The sequence below is a fragment of the Podarcis pityusensis genome (genome assembly GCF_964106645.2).
Source record: "Podarcis pityusensis genome assembly, chromosome: 8".
NCBI classification, from domain to species: domain Eukaryota; kingdom Metazoa; phylum Chordata; class Lepidosauria; order Squamata; family Lacertidae; genus Podarcis; species Podarcis pityusensis.
This window is the reverse complement of record NC_138033.1, coordinates 85,770,759-85,796,003: the sequence shown is the minus strand read 5'-3', so window position 1 is coordinate 85,796,003 and position 25,245 is coordinate 85,770,759. Positions and strand designations below refer to the sequence as shown.

General features: G+C 45.6%; 1 protein-coding gene across 5 annotated transcripts in view; it reads right to left on the bottom strand.

Annotated features, from left to right (window-relative positions):
- The window catches only part of TET3 (tet methylcytosine dioxygenase 3), a 110,491-nt gene that overhangs the window by 65,303 nt on the left and 19,943 nt on the right, over nt 1-25,245 (bottom strand). The window contains exons 1-2 of one of the 5 annotated variants that reach the window (XM_081017247.1): nt 16,630-16,719; nt 15,730-15,786 (exon numbers count right to left, since the gene is read on the bottom strand). The exons of 1 other annotated variant lie outside the window; for it this stretch is intronic. In XM_081017247.1, the coding sequence (XP_080873373.1) occupies nt 15,730-15,786; nt 16,630-16,704 (132 nt within the window). In that variant the 5' untranslated portion in view covers nt 16,705-16,719. 3 more of the 5 variants (XM_081017249.1, XM_081017248.1, XM_081017245.1) reach the window with 3 other exon arrangements.

The following is a 25,245-nucleotide window of genomic DNA, read 5'->3' as shown; positions in this document are numbered from 1 at the left end:
CCTGATGGGAATTGTAGTCCAAAACATCTAGAGGGCACCAGGTTAGCAAAGGTTGTCTTAGGGCAAGTTGTGTCAAGTGAGACCTGTTTACTTTCTCCACTCCACTTTCCAAGCATGTCCTATAATGTGAATCATATTTAAGGTCACATGAATGGGATGTATTTACTAGATCACAAGAACTTGATCTCAAGTCATTGCTTGATATCAGACTGGAAAGGAAGGGAAACTTTTAATGGGCTGACACCGTGCAATGGTGGTTGTTTCAACGCTATTGGTGGGCCTCTGCTACACACACAGCTGCTAAAAAGTCCACCCCCTGCTTTTTTAAAGTGCTTTTTCAACATGATCTAGGCATTGCTGGCAGGGGCTGATGGAAGGTGTAATGCAAAACATCTGGAAGCCACAAGGCTGAAGAAGGCTGACATGGGCATAGCCAGGATATTTGTTAGGGGGAGAAAGCTTCTGTTAGGGGGGCAGGCTTTTGTTAGGGGGCAAAACATCAGATTTGTATTGATTTTGGGGGGCAGCTGTCCCCCTTGGCTACTCCCATGAAGGCTGACCTAAGCAAAATGGGTCTATTGAATTAATCTAAAGAGCACCTCAAATGCCAGGCTTCTAAGAAAGACCACATATTTCACAAAAAGGTCTCTAGACCTTTGCCAACAACTTACCCAAGTTTTAATTTGCATGTGTTCAGAAACACACTGCGTTCCTGATGTAAGGACAGGTTCAGCCTGGTTTGGTACCCAAGCTAGCCAATTCAAGTGACACCTCTCCTCAACTAATGAACACAAGGCACAAATCAGTTAGGAAAAAGAGCCCCTCTGCAAGCCCCACTGAAAGGAGGACTTCTGTGTTCTTGCGCAGCCATATCAATGTCCATGACTTCCAAAATCCAGCACCTCTGATAGTTGCTTCCCCTTGCCTCACAATAAAGCTGCCCCCACTACAGAAAACCTCCCAAAATCTGAACACAACTGTAAATCAAACATGCATTCAGTGTGCTTCAAGAATTAATGCGGCTAAGAGGCCTCCAGAAATGGATGCCAGAGAAATTCTTCTGCGTCTCTCTCAATAGTCATGTTGTTTCCATTAAGGAAGGAATATATTCTTCTCTTCCAGCAGATCAGGCAACACACACACACACACAGAGAGAGAGAGAGAGAGAGAGAGAGAGAGAGAGAATATATTGGTGCATTATTGAGACGAAAAAGGATCTCTGGCTAAACCCCAAATCTAGTTTTCACAACCCTCCTCTCATCTTCCCCTCCCCAGTGCCAGAGGATCAAACGTGAGTGAGCTGCAGGGGAAATCTTGCTCACGCACAAGAGCTATGGCGTCACTCTTTTTGCCATTAATGCCTGGAGACGGGTGGCTAAAAATAGCCCTTGTGGAAAAGGCCCTCTTCAAATGCAGCGGCAAGGAAGGGGGAGGAGAGAGCTCTGCTTGCTGCTGACATACTAAAGCTGAACCAATACAACTCTCACCCGCCCCACATCTCCCCTTCAAATAACCGATGTGTTTTGATTGCGGTGGTACCTCCTGCCCACCCTCTCTTCTAAATTAGCTGACTCTAGAGGACACAATTTACTAGGTAGCCTTGCTTGCCAGAATTGGCTGTGCATCATTATTTTCGTCTGATATGAAGCATTTTCCTTCTCCCGCTTCTTTGTCCCCCAATCTCTCAGCCCCCTTTCCCAGTCACTCTAAAAGCAACAAAATAAATTTAAAAATAGCCAAAGTAATTAAATCCCAGCCAATGCCCAAAAAAGCACACACTTCCATCTTCCAAAATGCTTTTATGAAAATTTGTTTTTTACTAAACACAAACAGCAGGCTGAACATGAAAATGTATATCGCCCATTATGTAGCAATAACAGTTGGTCCAGCGTTAAGTCCTTTTCTATTCCCAGTGTGCCGTTCCAAAACCTAAGATTAAATTTGCAAAAAGCAGGCACTTAAATAGTCTTCTGCATGCAGGCAAGCAGAGGTGGGGGGGTGAGAGGTCTGCTTCTACAAATCACTTATGCAGAGGAGAATCCCACACACTTTCTGGCAGCACCACGACTTGCACAGATTTCCTGCTGCGTCTCCCAAGTAGCCAAATGAATCAACAGGAAAGAAAAGGAAAAGGAAAAGGAAAAGGAAAAGGAAAAGGAAAAGGAAAAGGAAAAGGAAAAGGAAAAGGGAAGGAACCTGCTTAGAGCAAGATAGGTTTTGGTGCCACCATCATTTCAGGGATTGGGTCCAAGAAGCAAGAAAATGCTCTCCCTTGTCTTCCAGCTTCTCATCCACAGTCTGCAAGCCCTAGGACCATGCTGAGGTTTGCTGACTCACAGGGAGGTGTACACACAGCCTGCAATGTTTGTAAACCTAAAAGCCACGTGCTGGCGGGCGGGCAAGCAAGCAGACTGCAGCAAGAACCAATTGGTACTTTTGACTGCCAACCACCGCTGTGTAAGGCCTCATCTCCAGGCAGGTGGGAGGAGGAGGAGGAGGAGAAGGGATACTCTTTCAAATGTCCCAAACACTCTAGAATGAGGCACGCCCATTATCCAAAGTGCTTCTGGAGATTTGACCAGATTTGTGGCCTTAGGAAACCAATGTGGGAGACAATGCCAAGGCAGAAGCTGAAAGCTTCTCCCATTTTAAAAAGGCACCTTCCTTCCTCTCTTGATTTTGCCTTTAATGAAATAGTTATACCATGGATAAAGAAAGGCAAATTCAAGCTGTGGCTCCACAGAGCAATAAATTATTGATGTTTGTAATACTGTATTGTAATGTTGTAATACTTTACCCAGGTGCATACATAGAAGGAGAAGCCAATAATGTTGTGTAATGTGCTTTAACCACTAGAAATTAGTTCTATAAATGCTAAATATTATCATCATTTGTCTTCCAGTAGAGTCACAAATACAACAAAGGATAAGTAGGTTAGGTTTACAGGCATAGAGAATTTTGGAACATGTGTGCAGGGGTAGGGAGAGCACTGAATGGATCAATTCTCCACATTCCAAAGAACAATAGTAGAAGAAGCCAGCAGAATTTGGGACAGTTCCACTTCAGACTGCAGTAGTGGGTGGGTGGGTGAGGGAATCGTGTTTTTCGTAATGCTTCCCACATCAATAAAAAGTTCCTAGCAATATCTGAGAGAAAGTTTTGGAATAGTAGTTTTTCAAAAGCAAACACACGGGAGGTGCAATCACGTAATATAGCATACCCTTACTTAACTTCTGCAATTATTATTTTAGTGCATACTCAAATAACTAACTGCTGTGTGGGAATCCCTTGCAGACAACTGCAGTGCCTGGAGACAGCAGTCAGGGGTCGTCTATCCACAGCAGTGGCCAGAGAAGGAATGACCACTGGGAGGAGCACAGACAGAATAAACGCCATGGTGTATCAAACACTTGCATCTGCCCTAGCTGCAACAAAACATGTCTCTCCCATATTGGTCTCGAAAGCCACAGCAGGCACTGTGACTTCACCCCTGAAGGTGCACTCTTCCATTGTCTTCTGAGACAGACAGATGCCAACAAAGATACTCAAATATATTTTAATGTGACTGCCCCCCCCGCCTGCTTTCTAACATGGGTCAACACAGAATTCTACTTGTTCAGTCTATCACAGGGATGCAAAACCCTGCAGGTGCTGTTGAGTGACAACTTCCATAATTCCAGTGGTACCTCTGGTTAAGAACTTAATTCGTTCCAGAGGTCCATTCTTAACCTGGAACTGTTCTTAACCTGAAGCACCACATTAGCTAATGGGGCCTCCCACTGCTGCCGCGCCGCCGGAGAACGATTTCTGTTCTCATCCTGAAGCAATGTTATTAACCCGAAGTACTATTTCTGGGTTAGCAGAGTCTGTAACCTGAAGCATCTGTAACCTGAAGCATCTGTAACCCGAGGTACCACTGTATTTTACGTATTTATAAACTTTCCATGCCATACCAATGGTATGGAAGATATTATTGTGGTGAACAGCACAATATCAGCAATAAAAATTACATTTATAATGGCACCACAAATCGCTAGATCAGCTTAATACGAGGGGCGTTCATTAAAGATTTCCCCTGACATACTTCCCATGGACTGAGACAAATGAAACTGGACACGGTTATTAGTCCTTCTCTACATAGCTACCAACAAGAGTCTGTGGAGACCTCGTGTCTGTAGAAGTCAGCAGGTTGCGTCAGAAGCCACAACATGACCTCAGAAATCAGCATTTCATCTGGAAAAAGCTTGCCCTTGAAAAATAACTTCATGGTGGGAAAGAGGTGGAAGTCCGATGGTGCGAGGTCAGGAGAATGAGGGGGTGAGGAAGGATTTCATAGCCACAGGACCATGCTTCAGTCTGAGCAACATGCGAGTTGTGAATCGGGGTGTTATCCTGCAGGAGGCGGACACCTTTGGTCAGCATACCACACCTCTCAATTTTGATGGCCTTCCGCAATCTCTGCAGCAGTGAAGCATAATATGTCACAGCAATTGGGTACCCTTTGCCAGGAAATCCATCATCACTACTCCATGCTGGTCCCAAAAGACGGGGAGCATGACCTTGCTTGCTGACAGTTAGATATGTGCCTACTTTGGAGGTGGTGAGGCAGAGTTCTTCCATTGTTTGGACCGGGATTTAGTCTCTGGGTCATAATGATGAACCCATGTTTCATCCTGAGTAATTAATCTGGTGAAGAAGTCATCATGGTTTTTGTGACACATGGCCCAAAGAGCCCGTGAGCATCTGACTCATTCCTGCTTCTTGAAATGTGTCAACAGCCAAGGAACCCACTGTGTGGACACCTTTCCCATGTGCAAATGGTCATGGATTATTTTTTCTACAGAGCCCACACAGGTCTTGACATCTGCAGCTAGTTGGCGAAAGGTTATGCGACGATCCTCCAAAATGGCGGCCTCCACTTGCCGGATGGTGTCTTCATCAATGGAGGACTGTGGTCACCCAGGAATGGGAGCCATTCTACCGAAGTCCGACCACACTTGAACTGACGGTGCCAGTGCTTGACTACATCATATGATGGAGCATCCTCCCCATAAGTCCTTTTCATCTCATCGAATGTCTCCCATGGTGTGCGCCCTTTCAAGTACAAGAACCTGATGACCGCTGCATGATGTGCAGACATTACTCATAACAGAGAAACTGTTAGGAATTCAGAGCTACAAATTACTACGTTACCTATGGAGAGATGTATGCGCAATTTCATCCTCCTACGATCACTGGAAGTGGGTCAGGGGAAATCTTTAATGAACGCCCCTCGTACATCAACACAACTGAATCACCCTCAGGGAAAGTCTGGGTGAACAAACGAGTCTTCAGTGGGTGTTGAAATGCCAATGCCCACCTGATGTTCTTTGGGAGCACATTCCAAAGGGCAGGTGCTACCACACTAAAAGCCCTGGTCTTTGTGGACATAAGGCAAAACCTCATGAGCATACAGCACTACTAATGATCCTCTGCCAAGGATCCCCCACCCAACCATTGGCCATAACTAGCTGGGACTGATGGTGATTGTAGTCAACAATATCTAGAGGGTCACAGATTTCCCAGCTGGGCATCACATTTCGATATGGGCTCGAAATTAGAGATCCAACCAAACATCAGCATCCAATTCATGTGTGGGACAGGAACAGTCCAAGCCCAAGAGTCAGAGACAGTAACTAGAAGCAGACTACCACAGATGGCTGAAGAAGATACTGGGGGTAATTCATAGGTTTCATAAAACTTTTCTTATCTCTGCTTTAACTTGGCAAAGAAAAACTCCAGGTTTGCTCTGGACTTCTTCGTTTCCAGCAAATTAGCCTGTTTCTCCACGGAAATAAAACAAGAATTATGCTAGTGGCCTACCACATAAGGTTGCTGAGGGGATACATATGAGATAAGGAAATGCTGCTGTCCAAAAGAGTTGCACAGGACAATGAACTATGTGTACTTAAAAATATGAAAACCAAAATCCTATACAGTGGTACCTCTGATTGCGAACGGGATCTGTTCCGGAGCCCCGTTCGCAACCTGAAAGGAGCGCAACCTGCATCTGCGCATGCACGGGTCACGATTCGCCGCTTCTGCGCATGCGTGTGATGTCATTTTGCGTGTCTGAGCATGCGCGAGCGGCGAAACCCAGAAGTAACCCTTTCCGGTACTTCCGGGTCGCCGCAGGACGCAACCTGAAAAGACAACCTGAAGCAAATGTAACAAGAGGTATGACTGTACCAGGAAATTAGCTGAGATTCCTTCATTGCAAGGACTTAGACTAGATGACCCTTTGGATTCCTTCCAACACCACAATTATATGAAATGCAGGATTCTGAGACCCGGATGAGCTTTGTAAATTAAAGTTGATATATATGTCTTGTTCTGCATAGTTTATCCTGATCTACTTGCAATGAGAAAAGCCTGGAGAGTCGGCACCAGGCACTAACAGTACACCTCCCCACCCCCATCGCTACTGCACACACCACACCACACACACACACCCCCCTAGGTAGTTTCCGACATCCCACCACGTATGGTCCACAAACTTGGTTCAGAAGACGTGCTTTGCAATTTGTGTTTTTTTAAGAAGGGGGTGGGACTGAGGTTTTCAAGAAGCCGTTTTCTGTGCTCAGTATTATTATCATACTCCCTTCTGGGCCAGAGCTGCAGCACCCACAAAACCCTGATTATAAAAGTACATACTGTACGTACACATATTAAACAGGCCTTGGTGTCTAGCTCCAGGAGACAAGAGGATGAATCTCTCATCTTTCTCTTTCTTTCTTTCTTTCTTTCTTTCTTTCTCTCTCCTCCCCGCCCCCAACTTGTTTCACTTATATTTGTTCTTGATGAGAAACTCTGATAGTTAGCCCTTCAGAGATTATTACTTGTTTGCTGCAGTGTACATAGCTTGCCCTGAGCTGGATTGCACGATGGGATGGTTCCTGAAGAATTAAAGGTCTTTTGCAACTTAAAACAAGCCTTTGATCTTTTGAGCACACGCCCACTGCCTCTCCTCCTAACAGCAGCACCTGCACTTATAAGAGCATTTTATGTCTTTTTGGCTTCCAGCATCTCTGCTTCATTCTGCACCAGCTCCTTGTCTTTGTGTGGCACTTCACACCAGTGCAACTTTCCCCAGCCTAGTGTCCCAGCTGATGTTGTTGGACTCCAACGCCCATCATCCCCAGTCAGCATGGTCAGTGATCAGGGATCCTAGGAGGAGTTGTAGTCTCAGAGAGGATCTATAGCTCAGTGCAGAAGCACAGGCTCTGTAGGCACCAGGTCACAGATTCAATTTCCAGCATCTAATCCTGTTAAATGGGTCTCAGGAGGCAATGGCTGCAAAAGGACCCAACCTGGACCTTCAGAGCCATTATCAGAGAGGGAAACCTGGGCTGTACTGACCAATGGTCCAACTAGGTAAGGCAGCTTGATCTATAACCATGCCACCAGCTCAGTTTGTGACCTTGCAACACAACAAGTATTTTTAGGAGTCAAAGATGAATGAGCAGGAGGACACCGTCTGAGTCTAAATTATTGCTGCCTCCACACATCAGCAAAGCAATCACAATTAAGACCCTCTCCTGACAGCAAAGTGGAGGAGTCACCTTTGCCTCCTATCTCACTCATTAAGCTAAATTGCATGGGAGTCAAGTATCCACAAAGTGGGATGCAAGGAAGACTGCCAGCGGCAAAGAGACATTCCTTTGCCTTTCTTGCCCCTCTGACACCCACGCAGCTCAGCCAGAGACCACAGCCTTCATCAACATCTGAAAATCCCTTACAGCATTACAAAACAGACATAGGAGGCTCAAGGTGTTCAGTCCTGTGGAACCAGCAATTTTCAGCAACACCCTTACATTGCCCCACTTTGTGTTTTGCTTCCTGACAACTGCAAATAAACAACTGAAAATAATTTGTCAAACATACATAAATTTAGAAAATTTTCTCCTGGACTGACCCAATTACACAAGCAACCTAAACAGTTGCTTGGGGCAATTATATATTTTAAGAGCACAAGCAAAACCTCTGAAAGTTCCAGAACCTCTTGCTACATCCCAGAAAATGCTTGGCTCATAAGAGGCACCCAACTCTTGGATCATGAGCAGCATAATCTTGGCTTAGCGCAAGACACTGCACCGAGTATTATGGTCCCCTTTCACGAGAGCATTGGAAAAAACAGTATAACATGCAATGTTACAAGTATGGGGCTATAAATATGCACTGAGCTACAGAAAGGGAACAGGTCTCAGAAAGGGGTCTTTTAATCCAGACCCAACAGATGAATAATATTCTTTCAGAGAAGGGTCGTAACTCAGTGGTAGAGCATCTGCTGTGCATGCAAAAGGTCCAGATTCAATCCCCAGCATCTCTAGGTAGGGAAACCCGGGACAATCGCTGCCAGTCAGTGTTCACCGTTCTGACTCAGAAGAAGGAAGATTCTTGTTCTTGGTGGTGGAAGTTTCAGAAGAAGGAAACACATCTGGATCACCACACGTGATGGCAGGCACAGAAGAAATTGGAACCCAACTGAAAAAGTTTAACCCAAGCATAGGGCTGGCCAATATATTGATATTGATCATCCAATACTGGTTTCTAGACCACATCATGATAACAGTTTGAAAATAACTGGTGTGGCAATACATCACGGATCACAGCGTGTGCGTGCATGCAATGTGCGTTTGCCTGGAAGCAGCTGGCAGAAAGCAGGGTTTTGTGAAGCCACTGCCAATGCTGGGTCGCTGAGATGCCACAAAGTAAGTAGCCCTGTGTCATTCCAGCCTCCTTCCTCCCTTGCTCCCTTCTGTCTGTGTGTCCTTGACTTACCCAAATGCCTGATCTTCAAGCCCCGCAACTGCCCAATCTCCATGTTCCTTTGCCCACCAACACACCTGATCTCTCTCCCCCCCCAACATACACACCTGTGCAGTCTCCAAAGGCTGTTCCTTCACACACTCCCCACCCGCACTGCTCTTTCACCCCACCTAACCCCCCATGGCTGCTCCTTCGCCTGATGATGATGACAATTATTTATTGAATTTATATACTGCCCTATACCCAGAGGTCTCAGGGCAGTTGATCTTCCCACCCCACCCCACATAGTTCAATGTTTCAGACATCACTATATATCACCAAATTGCAATAGTGATATATCGCTGTGTTGGAGACAAGATATTGCCCAGCCCTACCCAAGCAATTAGAAATCAACATACATGGAAACTCAAAGCATTGTATTTAAACATCAATTACCAGTACTCTATTGATCAGGACTATTTCATGCACTTACTATGAATCGTAGGATCTTAGAACAATAGAAGTGTAGAACAGCCCTTGCCGTCAGAAAGTTCCTTCTAACGTTTAGTTCAGGCTTCCTCAAACTCGGCCCTTCAGATGTTTTTGGCCTCCAACTCCCATGATCCCTAGCCAGCAGGACAAGTTGTCAGGGATAATAATAATAATAATAATAATAATAATAATAATAATTTATTATTTATTCCCCAGCCAGTCTGGGTGGCTTCCAACAAAAGATTAAAATACAATAGTATATTAAAGATTAAAAGCTTCCCTAAACAGGGCTGCCTTCAGGTGTCTTCTAAAAGTCTGGTAGTTGTTTTTTTCTTTGACATCTGGTGGGAGGGTGTTCCACAGGGTGGGTGCCACTACCGAGAAGGCCCTCTGCCTGGTTCCCTGTAACTTGGCTTCTCACAGTGAGGAAACCGCCAGAAGGCCCTCGGTGCTGGACCTCAGTGGCCGGGCAGAACGATGGGGGTGGAGACGCTCCTTCAGGTATACTGGACCGAGGCCATTTAGGGCTTTAAAGGTCAGCACCAACACTTTGAATTGTGCTCGGAAACATACTGGGATGATGGGAATTGTACTGGGATGATGGGAATTGTCGTCTCAAAACATCTGGAGGGCTGAGTTTGAGGAACCCTGGTTTACTTGAAATCTCCTTTCTTACCATTTGACTCCGTTGATCAGGTTCTACCCTCTCGAGCAGAAGAAAACAAGATTGCTGCACGTTCCATAATACAGACCTTTAGATATGTGAAGATAGCTGCTATATATCCTCTCGGTCTCCTCTTTACCAGTCTAAACATACCCAACTCTCTCAACTGTTCCTCCTAAGTTTCCAGACCCTTGATTATATTGGTCTCCCTTGTTTGCACACGTTCCAGTTTGTCAATATCCTTCTGGAACTGTGATGCCCAGAACTGAGCATAAGACTGCATAGGAGAGCTATATTTTTCAGGTTATAACTGCATGCTTTACTGAACAATTGCAGATGGTCATTATCATGTTTGAGACTAATATAGCAATATTTTACACAAATTGCACTGCTATGCTTGCAATGAGCTTCTTGAAGAAGGGCGCCTTACAGTGTATAGATCTCCAAGCATAAGGCAGCTATGCCCACCAGGGCTTTTTTAACGGTGACTGAGACTATACTGAATGTGTTTCACTTTGGACTTTTGAAATGCACTCTAAAAATACTAAGTGGTATTACTGTCAATAGGTTTCAGCTAACTTTGAAATGCCGCAGTCAAACATGCTGGAGTAAGATATAGGATACTTCATTAAAAAAAAAAAAGTTCAGAGGAATAGACAAACTTTGAATCCCACCCCACGTACATTAATTATACAAAGCCAAGCTCAGAATGCACAAAGGGAGCATTCTAAGGTCCTGCTACACATGGATGGAATTTCTCAGTACTACTCAGTGATATTTTTCTAGAAAAAGAGGGGCCGGAACTCACCATGAACACAGCCTTTATTCTCTTATAATAGCAAAGGAGCCCACCTGAGAGGTGCCAGAACTGAGCTCCAGTGAGTTCCAGCTGAAAAAAGCACTGGCACTGCTACTATACTTAAGAGGTGCTGCTTCTGACTGATGGGCAGGAGACAGGAGGAGGAAAGGGGAATGCCTTCAACTCTACTGTGTTCCAAGCTGCCACAAGCTAACAGGAATCACAATTCTCCATTTCTTAGCTTTTCCTACCATACAAAGATCTTTGTGTTTCCAGAATTCTTTCCATTATCCTCCCTCCCAAACCCCCACATATATGGATGTAATCTGAAAACACAGAATAACAATCAGATAATGAAATTTTACAGCGGCAAAGAAACACTCAAAATCCACAATAGGGATGTTGAGTTTAATATGGACCAATTAAAATATCACAGAATTGTGAGCAAACCCTTGAGTTATTCAGCACTTCTCAACAGGCAAGATGCTATAAAATGGAGAAAGGAAAAAGAAAAGCTGAGAGTGTTATATGACATGCACGAGAGGGATCCTGAAACCACAAGGAAATGGTAGTCTACCACCTGAAGATGGGAGTTAACTTTGGATGTGCTCCACCCATTAGGCAATGTTCCTGAACGTAGTTCCTTTCTGATTTTCTCCATAGTATAGCAGCTAAAAACTAATATCCAGATTTGCTAATATGAAGACAACTACACTGCCCTTTCCCTTTTTTCACTCTGCCTTCCAAGGGAACCCGGTTAGGGTGATTAGGGCCTGAACTAGACCTGAGTAAAAACTGTAATTTATATGCTCTCAAAAATGAGAAAACATAACAGCACTAGGTTGTTTCTTACAATCTGCCTCACACCTTGAGCACCTGATTCAGTAACATCTGCAAAATTCCCCTGGCATTCTAAGTTCAACACCACTCGCAGCTTCTCCCCCCCCCCCCAAATCATCACCATCATTATTAAATTTATATAGCACCCTATACCTGGAGGTGATTCACAGAACAAAATCAAAATATAAAACCACAAAATATATAATCAAAATAAAAACCACCCAATAGAATGTGTGTCCCCCCCCCACCAAAAAAGAACTACATTTTAAAAGGGCTGTCAATCAAATCAACCAAAGACCTGGTTAAAAAGGAACGTTTTTGCCTGGCGCCTAAAGGTGTATAATGAAGGCGCCAGGCGAACTTCCATGAGGAGAGCATTCCACAGACGGGGAGCCACTGCAGAGAAGGCCCCTCCGCATGTTGGCTTCCTGTTTTGTTTAACATCCTAACTGATGAAGAGTTCTGAGTAAGCTGAATATTCGCTTGCTATTCTGCGAGGTTTAAATTGGTTCTAAAGGGCAGTGCCTTACTCTAGATTCTGGACCTGTTAGAAGTGTTGTTCTGTCAAGTATCGGGGTACGAAGCTTGAAGGCTTTATAGGTTAGAACAGCACTTGAACTGTGCCAGGAAATGTACAGCAGTCAGGTGTTATATGATCAGACTACTTTTTTCTTATAAAATTACTATTTTAAAACAAATTGTTGCACAGTACAAAATATAGGATAGCAACAGATCCGTAACATAACAGTGTGCATCAATTGCTCAAAGAAGGGAGTCACGACCGAAGGGTCCCATGCAGATACAAAGACCAGTTTGAGAATCATCTGTAGGAACAATTTAATCAAGAAGGAGAGTCTAGGTAATATGTCCAGCCGAAAGTTCCTTTGAGTAGTTGAGAGCCTTATGATTTGCTCCAGCAGGCCTGGAACAGATTCATGAGACTCTCCTAATGAAAATACCTATGGAGCGACCTCAACAGGCTGGTAAGAGGAGCACTAGCGGAGGAAGAGGAGTGCGAAGGGAGCGCACCGCCCCCGGCAGCGCGATCCCAGTGGGGTGCCATCGTGGCTGCCCCCCTGCCCACGCTGGGCACCACGCCCCCAGGATGCACATAACACCCCTGCAGGCAGCACGCCATGTCCCCAGGACGTGCACCAGCCCCACCATCGCCTGCTCTCCGCCCCCGCCCCCGGTGCCAGAGCATGAAGCTCCGCCACTGAAAAGGAGTTCAGGAGCAAGCTGGAGTAGCAGCAGCAGGACAATCTGCAGAGCAGGTGTGCTTGTTCTCCATCTGGCCCTGCTCTTGAAGGTGAGGAGGACACTAGAGGAACATTGCCAGCAGAGGGGCAATGTCCTTTTCCTTGTGGGAGGCAGTGTTTCTGGCAATCTCAAAAGGGGTGGCAAAGGGGAGTTCACCCCGGGGGGGGGGATGTCACAAGGACTACCCCATTGACATCTTTCTTGAAAGGTTCCCTCCTCCCTCCCTTTTTCGAATGTTGCAGTTCCAAGGAAAATCTGCTGTCTGAGAAGCTGGTGGTCCCATTTGGCAGGAGCCCGGTTATGTGCCTCCAAGAGAGAATATGGATTTCCAGAGGGCCCTGCGAGCTATTCCTCCAGACAATGCTGGTTCTCCAGTTGAAGTCCTGGTTGAAACGTGGAATGCAGAAGAGAGCTGAGCAGCAGCTGACACAATTGCTCCTGAGAAGGCTTCCTTGTCTAGCAAAGCTCAGAAAGCTCTTTGGTCTCCCCCATTCAGTTGCAATGGAGGTGATGGAAAAACCCTCTTTTCCACCTCTACTGCATCTTCTTTATGCCATCCAGCACGAACTTTTCCAGGTAGTTTGGAGCTCAAAGGAGGCTGAATAGTGCCCACTGTACCATATCTGTAAGATATTTTGCGGATAAAGCTGCTTGCATGTACTAGGGGTGGATCCCACTATTATAGCAAGCGTGAGATCTAGAGAAGTATCTCCTCTCTGGTTTTACTTGAATGAATTTCTGCTGGTGAAGCCCAAGGACAAAGTGCAATTCTTGTTCATGCAATTACTTGTGTACTGCATCCTTGTGTCTTGTGGCTCATTAAAATCCAGCCAGGAGGTGATGGCTCAATGTCTCCTTGTGGGAGGGAGAGGTCCTAGGCTACCTAAAAGAGGCAGTGACACCCTCCCTGGAAGACTTTAATAACTTTAGGACATAGGCAAGTTCCCCCTTCCTTGAACCAGCCAATTTTCTGGAGCCATTTCAATTGGGGAAGAGGCCTTGTTTTGGCATAGAGACTGCTTTGGCCACCTTGTACCAGGAGAGGGGCAGGGGAATCTGACCCTGTTGGTTCTCCTTGATCTGTCAGCAGCTTTCCATACCATCAACCATTATATCCTTCAGCAGGGACTATAAAATTTGGGAGGGTGGACACTGCTTTGCACTGGTCCCACTCCTACTTGAATGGGTAGCTCCAGCTGGTAGTGCTGAGGGGATATTGCTCGGCCCCACCGATTCCCCAGTATGATATTCCCCATGTTATTTAACATCTGCATGAAACCATTGAGTGGGGTCATCAAGAGGCTTGGGATGTTCTGTCATCAGTGCACAGACAACACACAGCTCTATTTTACCTTTTCATCCTCAGCAAATGAGGTGATTACATTTTTCTTACGTTACAGGTCAACAAAGAGCAATATAAGAACACCTCCCCAAAGTGCCCCAGGATACGTGGTTACAGAGTACTCTGATGTCAGTGCCCGTTACATATCAGAACAGATTATAGCTTAAAGTTATACCAACCAACACTTTTGCAGTGTGAAGGAGACTCCAGCATGTCTTCTTTAGTAAAGGCGCACCGATCCATTGAAAATATGTCCTTTTGTTTCAAACCCCTCACTAATTATAACTTTTTAGTCAGATATTTTTCACAAGTGCTAACTGGCAATCTTCCTTATACCATGTGGTTATTGCCGTTCCCTCCAGAAATTTCCAGTATCTTCAGAATACCAGCCTAGCTGCTGGCAATAAGTGGCCAATGAAAGGAAGATTCATATTGTTTCATAAGAAAATATTAAGTAAGTCCTGGGAATTCAGCCATACGGTTTTGTTCCTAACCTTTGCATATTTAAATTGTAAGACACCTTGAGCCTTTCTCTAGAATAAAGTGTCTAGGAAATTTAATAAACCAAACTCAAGGGGAACCTGAGTGTGTAGTGTAAGGACAGCCTGGGAAAGGACAAAACTGTGGATAACAGGAAATAGAGAAATGCAACCCACATATCACCTGCGGTTGGTAGGATGGCAACTATTGCCAAATCTTAGGATGGTTGTGCGACCTTCTATCAGACCAGTCAGAAAAGTCAGCCTCTCCAACTCACTTTCCCCTCCCTCTCATATCTACCATGAACACCCAACCGCCACAAGCTGCAATGCTGAGCTTGGTGTTTCATCATCACCATAACTGCCTCCTCTTAGGGATTTCCCCACAAGCAGCTCTCAGATCTGGAGCAGCCCATGAGACCAGATTCTGCTGGGGGCACAAGGAAAATAAGCTCTTCAGTTGTCAAGTTGCTCTTCACAAAGATCAACATAACAGGAGGCAGAAACTGGCCTTGTCCTGAACAAGCACATGATCAAACTGCTCACCTGCTTTCCCCCTTTTTGATACCTCCCCAAAATTAGGAGAGGGAAAGTTCCTGTTTTGCACCATCGCTACCAAGCGGTCACTTCAAGCCACATCACAGAAAGGTTAAGACAGTCACCATGGTTACATCAGGATGATGTCACACCTGTTTCAAAGAGTCTCGTCTCCTTTGATAATTTTACGAGCTCATACAGAGATCTAGGGAACAGGGAGAGAGAGAAATAATGGCTTGCCTGTCATAAAGCAGGGACACCTTTTGGATGCTCTTTGGATGCGAAGGAACTCCAAAGGAACTCCAAGAAAAGCAACACATACACACCAACTGTGGATGAGAAGCAAGCCTCAGAAACTGACAACCAGGAGGGGTGTGTGTGTGTGTGTATCATTTAGTGCAATATTTTACACACACACACACACACACACACACACACACACAATCAGCTTTCACAGTTGGCCGTACTTCCACTTCCAAATCCCCCTTCAGTGCTTTTGTCTTTTTAAAAGTATACAAAGAAACAGTACCTCCACCGCTGGCTTTCGATCCCGTGTGCTGGTGTCTTTCTTGTCCTTTATTTCCACCTGCAGAGGAATTTTTTAAAAAGAAAAAGAAAGAAAGAAAACAACAACTATCAAAACTAAATTTTAGAAAGCAGCTGAAGCAAAACAACGACAACAAGGTATCCAGCAAGATGCAAGAGAGCTTTAATTTGCCAGGCCTGTGGTGGGTTATTTAAATGTTCATCCTCCATTTACAATAATCCTCTCAGGCGGAGGAGGAGGAGGAAGGGATGGTGCGGGAGGCTTGCATTTATTTTTTTAAAGGTCTTTGAACATAAACATAAGAAAGGAATCCATTTGTTACCTCGCCCCAAACCTTCCTTCTGCAGCTTCCCACTCTGCTGGCCCGCTTCCCTTTGCTGCCTCCTAGCCAGCTCGCCTCCCCCCAAAAGCCAGCCTTCCTTCAGCCCCAGCGAGCCTCCTCCATCGCTACCAAGCAGCCATCTTGCCTCATTCTCCTTGAAGCGGCGGTACAGACACCCTGGTGCAGTCAGGGGCTTTTCTCCTGCCAGACGCTAGAGTCATTATCATACTGCCGAGCTCCCAGCCCTCTTCCCCCCCTCCCCACCAAACAAGCAGGGTGGACGTGACATGCATGCCAGGCTTCCGCCTGCCTGCCTGCCTGCCTGCCTGCCTCACAGGAGGAGGGGCAGGGCGAGGGGAGGGGTGGGGGAAACCCAACCCTCCCAGCAGCAGCAGCAGCAGCAGCAGCAGCAGCAGCAGCCAGAGCAGGAGGGCGGTGAGGGTGGGCCGGGCTTTGCAGCTGCCTCCCCAGAGCTCTCACCTGCCTCACAGAGGCAGCAGTCCAAAGCAAGGAGAAGGAAGAGGAGGGTCACCCAGAGCTGTCACCACTGCTCTACTGACCCAGTGCCACTCCGGCCAAGATCTGTCCACCAGGGATGGGGCTGAGACTCTGCTACTTCCCCTGCATGGACACATTACTGAGGGAAGCAGCTCTCGGAGGAGGAAGTCCAGAGCAAGGATGAGGCCATTCACTCACGTGGGCCGATTCTCGCGGAGGAGGAACTGCGCCTGCCAGGGCCAGTTTGGCAAGGAGTAAGGCAGGCATCTCCAAGAATGCCATGAACGCCTGGCAAGGGCACCACGGCCACGTGTGGCTCTGCACGAAACAAATAACGCTGTGCATTCCCCACCACCACCACAGTTTTTAATATTACAACAGTACGAAAATTTTAATAACAGGTTGAAAAATGCACCCACAAACAAACCACATACAAAGAAAAAAATTCAAAAGATATAAAGTTCAAAGACTTAGTTAGCAATAATTGTTCCTATGAGAACTCTTTAGGAACCATGCAATGCATGTAATCATGAGAAACAGTGTGGTGTAGTGGTTAGAGTGCTGGACTGGAACCTGGGAGATCAGGATTCAAATCCACACCCGAAACATTACAAAGCCACCCTTTGACTGGGGAAGCAATGTATTTCCCCCCTCCCCCGGTCACAGTGTTCAACAAATGGTTTCCAATTTTATTGCTGGTTTTTCTTTTCTTTTGCTCACAAATAACATGTCATAGATTTTGCCATCACAGCAAAGATCCCAAACCTTTTCTAGCAACGCTCTGCATTTTTTAGTGTTCAGAGAGATTCAGCTTCCTGGTCAGGCAGGTCACCCTTTATATTCCCCACACTGCAGGTCTGTATTTCATGTATCAATTCTCCTCCGCACTTTTGCGTCGAAACCGTCCTTGCTCCAAAGCAGCCTGCCAAGGAACCCCTCACTCTAACGCAATCATTTTCTTATCAGCAGGTTCAGATAAAAGGAAGCACTCTGCTGCCATAAAATGATGGATGCTAGGTTCTTTCACAACTATGCTTTCAGATGCTTTTCTTTTTTATTATTTTTACATTTATATCTCACCTTTCCTCCCAAGGGCTCAAGGTGGTGTGCATGGTCCTTCCCATTTTATTCTAACAACAGCCCTGAGGCAGGTTAGGCTGAGAGCCAGAGATTGGTCCAAGGTCACCCAACAAGCGGAGTAGGGATTTAAACCCTGGTAAAAATGCAAGATGCAATCTGTCTAATGAAGAGAAGACATAGCCAGTTTAGGTGGCTTTTAAAAGGGGGGGGGGTTAGAAAACTTCATGGAGAGGGCTATCCAGGATTATCAGCCATGACAGCCTTTACATCCACAGTCTCCAACCTGGTGCCTTCCTGATGTTCTGTACTACAACTCCTATTAGTTCCAACATCCTACAGCTCCATTGTTTGAGGCTGACAACATCTGGAGGGCCGCTGACTGGGGATGGCTGCCTGAGACAGAGACGGTACATCTGGGAATGCCAGAAGCTGGATGAAAAAGAACAACAGGAGAAGACCTTTTTTGGCCCACTTGTGAGTTCCAAGAGGTGTGTCACTGACCAGCCACTGCTGTAATCTAAATGCTGAACTAGGTGGATGTTTGGTCCAATTCAGCAGGGCTCTTCTAGTTCGGAACAGATTTTTCCCCCTGACAGGTAGGCTTTCTAATAGGCAATTCCTCCCATCCAACTCAAAACTGAGCAATCCAACAAAGCTTTTGCTACTCAAGAGTCTGCTGAAAGTATAAGGTTATAAACTTGATCTAGGAAGCAGGGTGTATGGAATGTGAGTCTTCATAGTATCATAGAATCACAGAATTGTAGAGTTGGAAGGAATCCCAAGGGTCATCTAGTCCAACCCCCTGCAATGCACGAATCTTTTGCCCAATGTGAGGCTTGAACCCACAACCCTGAGATTAAGAGTCCATGCTCTACTGACTAAGCAATCCCAGGATAAAGGCTATGTTTCCTTAGGCATGTCATACTTAGGCTGATGGATCACAGTTTGCAGGCAATGTTTGCAGGACTAACATCATTCGTCTCAGAATGGTCTTTGTTGTCTCATTCAAACAAGAAAAAAGGTGTGTCCTTATTGCAACAGAGGGCCCTACAGGAACACAGCAGACACAGAAGGGTGACACCCAGCTCCCAAACACATTTGCACAATCAACCTTCATAGCTTATTCCTCATGCACAGGAACATCTCAGACAGCCAAGCACATTCATGCAGACATGCAAAATACATGGAAATGTGCTCTTAAAGAGGAAAGCTGCGTGCCCAGTCACATTCTGCTCTACAAGATCTGCACAAACTTGTCCCATCATCTGTCGAAATCCGTCCCAGATTGAAATCAGCTGCCTACATGAAAAGAATTCACTCTACCACAATCCAGCACATTTCTGGAATCAGCAGATGCAAGTAAACTGGTTGCCAGACCTGTTTGTGCCTGCCAGAGGCTGAATGCACCTCATGACTACAGGTGCCGTGCAAGGGGGTGGCGAGCCTTTTCAGCTGGAGGCCCGCATTTCCCGTCAGCCAACCCTCCAAGGCTTGCATGCCAGCAGTGGGTGTGGCCAAAGCAAAAGTGGGCATCGCCAGCCCATACCTGAACCCGCATGCAAGCAAGCAAGCAAGCAAGCAAGCAAGCACTACACTGTCCCAATCCCAGTTGATAAAGCTGCCTCCAGGAAAGAAGAGGGAAGCCACTGTGAGCCTCTGAGGGAAGAGACAGCAGTGATGCTGAAAACACCGGAGATCAGCGTGCACTGGAAACGCTGCTGAATGAAATGTCCAAAGCCAAAGAAGGCTGAGGAGGAGCTCCAGCAACCAGGAGGTCATGAGCCTGCCTGATGCCCTGCACTCCTGTCCACTGCTCTCTGCATGCCCAGCAGAAGGAGAACGCCTTATGCCAGCTAAGATAATATGGGTAAAGCCGCTTGATTTGCATAATGCATACAGGTTGCATAGTTCAGATTTTCTTTTTTCCTTTTTCCTTTGTGATTAAATGAAGCACAGCCCTGTCAACATGAACAACAATAAGTTACTATTGCAAGGTATTGGAGTCTTATAAAGGAAGGAGAAAGACTGACACACGGGGTAAAAAAAGCCACACACAACATAATTGGGTGCCATTGAACCTGGGTCCAAAACAATTGCAGATTGCCACTTAGGGCAGTCAAGCTCACACAAAAAGTTAACTGGCCCACTTATGCTTCCATATTCCAAGCAGACCCAGACATCACAGGGTCTTCAAAGTCCTGCGCACTCTGGGGACCGGCCCACGCCCCCTTCCACCTTGCAAGAGGTGGGTAGGGCTTCCCCCCTACAGCTGTGTCCAACTTTGGAACATCCATAAGCTCAATGCAGCTGCCTCTGCCCCCACCCTGCCTCTAAGCAGGAGAGGAGATGGAGGCTCTGCTCATCACCCTGGATATAGATCTTCCATCATGACATCCCTTCCAGAGGGATTGTGGAAGACTGGGCAGCATATGTGGTTGCCACCATTTTATCTTCACAACAACCTTGTGAGGCAGGTTAGGATGAGAGGGATCATGCAGCCAAGTGCCATCAGGATTTCAATCAGGGTCTCCCCAGGCCTGATCCAAAACTCTTAATCATAGAACATAGTGATTCTTTGTTAGCCATCTAAGCCTCTAAGGCCAAAAAGCAAGAGAAGAGAAATCAGGAAGCACCTCTATCTACTTGTGTGGAAGGAGCAAAAACTTCCTCCAGGCAAAGGACACATTTCCAAGCCTGTTCAAGAGCAATTTTCACCAACAGGAAAGCCAGCAGGTATTAAGCTGGTCAATGAGGAACCCTATAGCTTTCACACTCCTCTGCCATCCTTAGCCTCTCCTTTTCCAGCCTGGTGTCCTGCAAATGTTTTGGAATATAGTCACAGCAACACCACACATTTAAAGCACTCTTACCAGCCATGGAGATTCTTTGGAAATGTAGTTTGTTGGGGATGTCAGAGCTCTGTGAGGTCAGCACCTTTAATCAACAGCATGGCATAATGGTTAGAGGGTTGGACTAAGACCTGGGAGACCAGGGTTCAAATCCCCACTTGGCCACAAAGTTCACTGAGTGATGTCACTCACTCTCAGCCAACCCACCTCACAGGGCTGTTGTGGGGGAGGAAGAGAACCATGTAAGCCACCTTGATCTGCATGGAGAAAAGGATGGCATATAAATGCAACAAATAAATAAATTAGAGGAAGCCATGACTATTATGGTGTTTCAAGAGTGTTTTAAATATATGGTATGGATATGACCACATAACTTTCATCAGTCTCAGTGAGCACAGCTCTTGTAGTCAGAAACATCTGGAAGGCACCAAGCTAGGAAAGGCTGCCTTAACTTGATTAAAATTGCCTTCCACTGACAGAGATAATGTGAAGCACTTAACACTCAATTGCTAAGAGAAAGTGTGAATATTACTATTACTCTAAAAGTGAACTTAACCACTGGTGGAAAGTTCCCAGTGCAATTATAGCTCTGCTATCTGGGGTGGAATATTGGGGAAATGAATCAAAACTAGCTTAAGAACAATTTTTCACTGGAGAGAGGCTTCAACCACAACCAGTATCTTTGCATTGCAGGGGTTTGGACCAAAAGACCCTTTGAGTCTCTCCTGACTCTGCAATTCTATGATCTCAATCAGTTACTGTCTCTGCAATGAACTGGGTAGGTTTCAAAACCACACAAACAACCAAACTTTAGAGCAACTGGACCCACCAAAAACAAAGAACTCAGCACTAATGGCTCATACATCCTGTTCCAGACATGGGCTTTACCACTGACCCAACTGCCATCACCTGAAAAGTAACGAAGTCACTTTGGGGCTGAGTGGCTGCTTAGTCATTAACCAGCACCTCAATGTGGACAGCAGCTGATGTTTAAATGAGAAAGTCTCACTGCAGTAAAAAGGGAAAGGGTGTGGGGAGAGGACAGGTTTTCATGGGTCAGTGAGTACTTGCTTCTTGCAGTGAAGATCCCCCACTGTGATCTTTTGTAATAAATAAAAGCCATGGTCATTCACCTTTTCCCCTCTAATCAATAGTGACCTCTAGAACAAAACAGGCGGGGGGGGGGGGGGAGAGACCCATTCCTCTTTTCTTTTGCAGAGGTCCATGCCCCCTGCCTGCCTCTAACACACAAGCAGCTGAAAATCACCCCTATTCGCTACAGAAACACTGTATGTCTCCTCCCCTTGCATTTAAACAACACCCGTGACAGCTCCACTGAAAGAGCTCTGCTAAAACCCACCCTTTATAGCCCCAAACTCCAGCAGAAGAAAAAACACAGAGCAAGCACTGTGATGATAGAAGTGTTTTTTTGAGTTACACAGAACTCTTCTGCAGGCATGGACTAATGCACAACAAATACATAAATCAAAGCTGTTACCAGTGTGTCAAGGCTGGCATTTAACCCAACAGTTTTAAGACTAAGGAGCAGATATAACCAGAAGGATACACAGTCACTCCAAAAGAGAGAGCAACAATTTTGGAACTAAGTTGGCTTTCTGTTACAATTTCACCCAACTCATGGTGATGCATATGGCTACCGTAAGAGCCCTGATGGATCAAAACCATGCTCCATCCAGTCTAGCATCTACACAGTGGCCAACCGGGTGCCCTAATAGGAACTCCACAAGCAGGGTGGAGGCTCTGCTCTGCCCCCCAGTCAGAAGCAGCAATGCTTCTGAATACCCATTGCAGACCCTCCCAAAGTCCCTGTTTTCCAGGGACAGACCCGGATTTGCAGAAGCCAACCTGGTGTCTGATTGGATCCCAGAATGTCCCACTTTTCCTTAGGATGTCCCTATTTTCATTTGAGAAATGTTGGAGGGTATGGCATTATCTGACCCCCTGAGCCAAGGAGATAAGTAACTATACAACCTTTAGGAGACATCTGAAGGCAGCCCCATATATAGGGAAGCTTTTTTAATGTTTAATGTTTTATTCTGTTTTTATATACATTGGAGGGACACGGGTGGCGCTGTGGGTTAAACCACAGAGCCTAGGGCTTGCCACTCGGAAGGTTGGCGGTTCGAATCCCCATGACGGGGTGAGCTCCCGTTGCTCGGTCCCTGCTCCTGCCCACCTAGCAGTTCGAAAGCACGTCAAAGTGCAAGTAGATAAATAGGTACCGCTCCGGCAGGATGGTAAACGGCGTTTCCGTGCACTGCTCTGGTTCACCAGAAGCGGCTTAGTCATGCTGGCCACATGACCTGGAAGCTGTATGCCGGCTCCCTCAGCCAGTAAAGCGAGATGAGCGCCGCAACCCCAGAGTCGGCCACGAATGGACCTAATGGTCAGGGGTCCCTTTACCTTTATATACATTGGAAGCTACCCAAAGGAGCTAGGGCAACCCAATCAGATGGGCAGGGCATTATTATTATTATTATTAAATAGGACATCCCTGTTTTCATTGGAGAAATGTTGCAGGGTATGCATTTGCTGGGATCCCCAGGGGAGGAGAGGTCCTGTTGTGCTCAGGTTCTGTTTGCAGGCTTCCCACAGGCACGTGATTGGGCACTTTAAGAACAGGATGCTGGACTATATGAGCCACTAGTCAGATCCATCAGGTTCTTCTGTGGTCCAACATTCTGGGTCTCTCATTGTGGGATCTAATAAAACACTTATAGAGAGAGTAGAAGACACATGATTCTTGTCATGATATTTGCAGAGCTGGAGATGCATCATTTCTGGTCAATACTGTACAAGCTACACAGCAATCAGAGGGTGTGTTGATGCAGCTCCTTGGAGCAAGGTTAGTCAACATGGTGCCCTCCAGATGCTGTTGGAGCTGCAGCCAGCATGCTCAATGGTCAGGGATGATGGGAGATACAGTCCAACATCTAGGAGGCATTTGGCTAATCCTGGCTTAGGAAATGTGTGAGAACAGGATTGGCAGTGCACTTCTTTTTTTAAAAAAAACAACAACTACAACAACTAAAAACAATCCACTCCAAAAATAGTACTTTCACTATGGTCATGATGCATCACATCAAGATTTGGGGACAAGATGATCTGTCAGATCTATTCCAGATTTATGAAACGCCTCTCTCTCTCTCTCTCACACACACACACACAGAAGTTCAGATGCAAGTTATTCTTCATTTGATAATATAATGGCAGTGTACAACAAGGCAATTAGACACAGGAATGAAAGCAAATTTATACAAGCCACAATCACTACCTATCAAATTTTTGCAAAGATGGACCCAACTTATTTTCACATTCCTTATGCAGCTGGCAAACACACACGTAAACCCTGTAAACTGACTGGCATGAAACCACCCAGCCACCACACTAATATGAGTTTGCCAGATAAAAAGCAATTTTAGACAATTTGAAAACATCATCACCGTCGGCATGGTAACATAGCTCGCACTTTCCCAACTATAGCATCACTCTCAAAACAGCCAGGGACGTCAGTGATGCAGCAAGAAGTGGAGAGGTGGGTGGTGAATCTCTGCAGAAATCTCTTGGCTTCAGAGAGAGATGTGGAAGTAACAGAAAGCCTCGCAAGGATCTGTTGGGATAATACTGCTACTCCTGGGCAGTTGCAGAAAACTGCTTTTTGAAAGTGAGCATTTTCTGTGCACTGTTTGAAGAGCAAAGTACAGGTGAAAATGTTTTTTTAATGTTTAATGTTTTATTCTGTTTTTATATACATTGGAGGGACACGGGTGGCGCTGTGGGTTAAACCACAGAGCCTAGGGCTTGCCAATCGGAAGGTTGGCGGTTCGAATCCCCATGACGGGGTGAGCTCCCGTTGCTCGGTCCCTGCTCCTGCCCACCTAGCAGTTCGAAAGCACGTCAAAGTGCAAGTAGATAAATAGGTACCAACAACTACTCGGAGCGACAGGAGGTAAATAGCTTCAGGATGGCCCTGCAACTTCTAAGCTGGAATTGTAATGGACTCAATCTTCCGCGAAGGAGGAAAAACATATTCCATTTATTGAAAAAAGAGCAGTTGGACACAATTTGTTTACAGGAAACTCATATAACAAGATTGCATAGGAAATTACTCGTCAATAAGAGATTAGGCCAAGAATTTATTTCATCGGATAAAGTTAAGAAAAGAGGAGTGGTAATCTATGCAAAAGAAAAATTTTCCCCAAAGTTTATATTTAAAGATGAACAAGGAAGATATTTGGCAATTGAAGTGCAAATTCAAGGTGAAAAATTTTTGATACTAGGGATCTATGCACCTAATGAAGGGAAGTCAGAATTTTTTAAGAAGCTGCATGAGACATTGTTGGACTATTTGGATTACAAATTAATTATGATGGGAGATATGAACGGAGTGGTATCTACAAATATGGATAAAGCACAAAGACAGGTAATTACCAGAGATGGGAGACTACCAAAGACTTTCTTTGAAATGACTGAAAATATGGACTTGATTGATATATGGAGAACAAGGAACCCTCTCGAGAGAGAGGGAACCTTCTTCTCTGAAGCAATGATGACCTGGACCAGAATCGATCAAATTTGGATTACTAGTGGGTTGGCTCCAAAGATTAAGAAAGTGGAAATCTGTCCAAAGACTTGCTCCGACCATAACGCCGTGAAGATGGAGATGAAATTTACAGTAACTGGTCAATTCAGATGGAGGATGAATGACAACCTATTTCGAGACGAGGA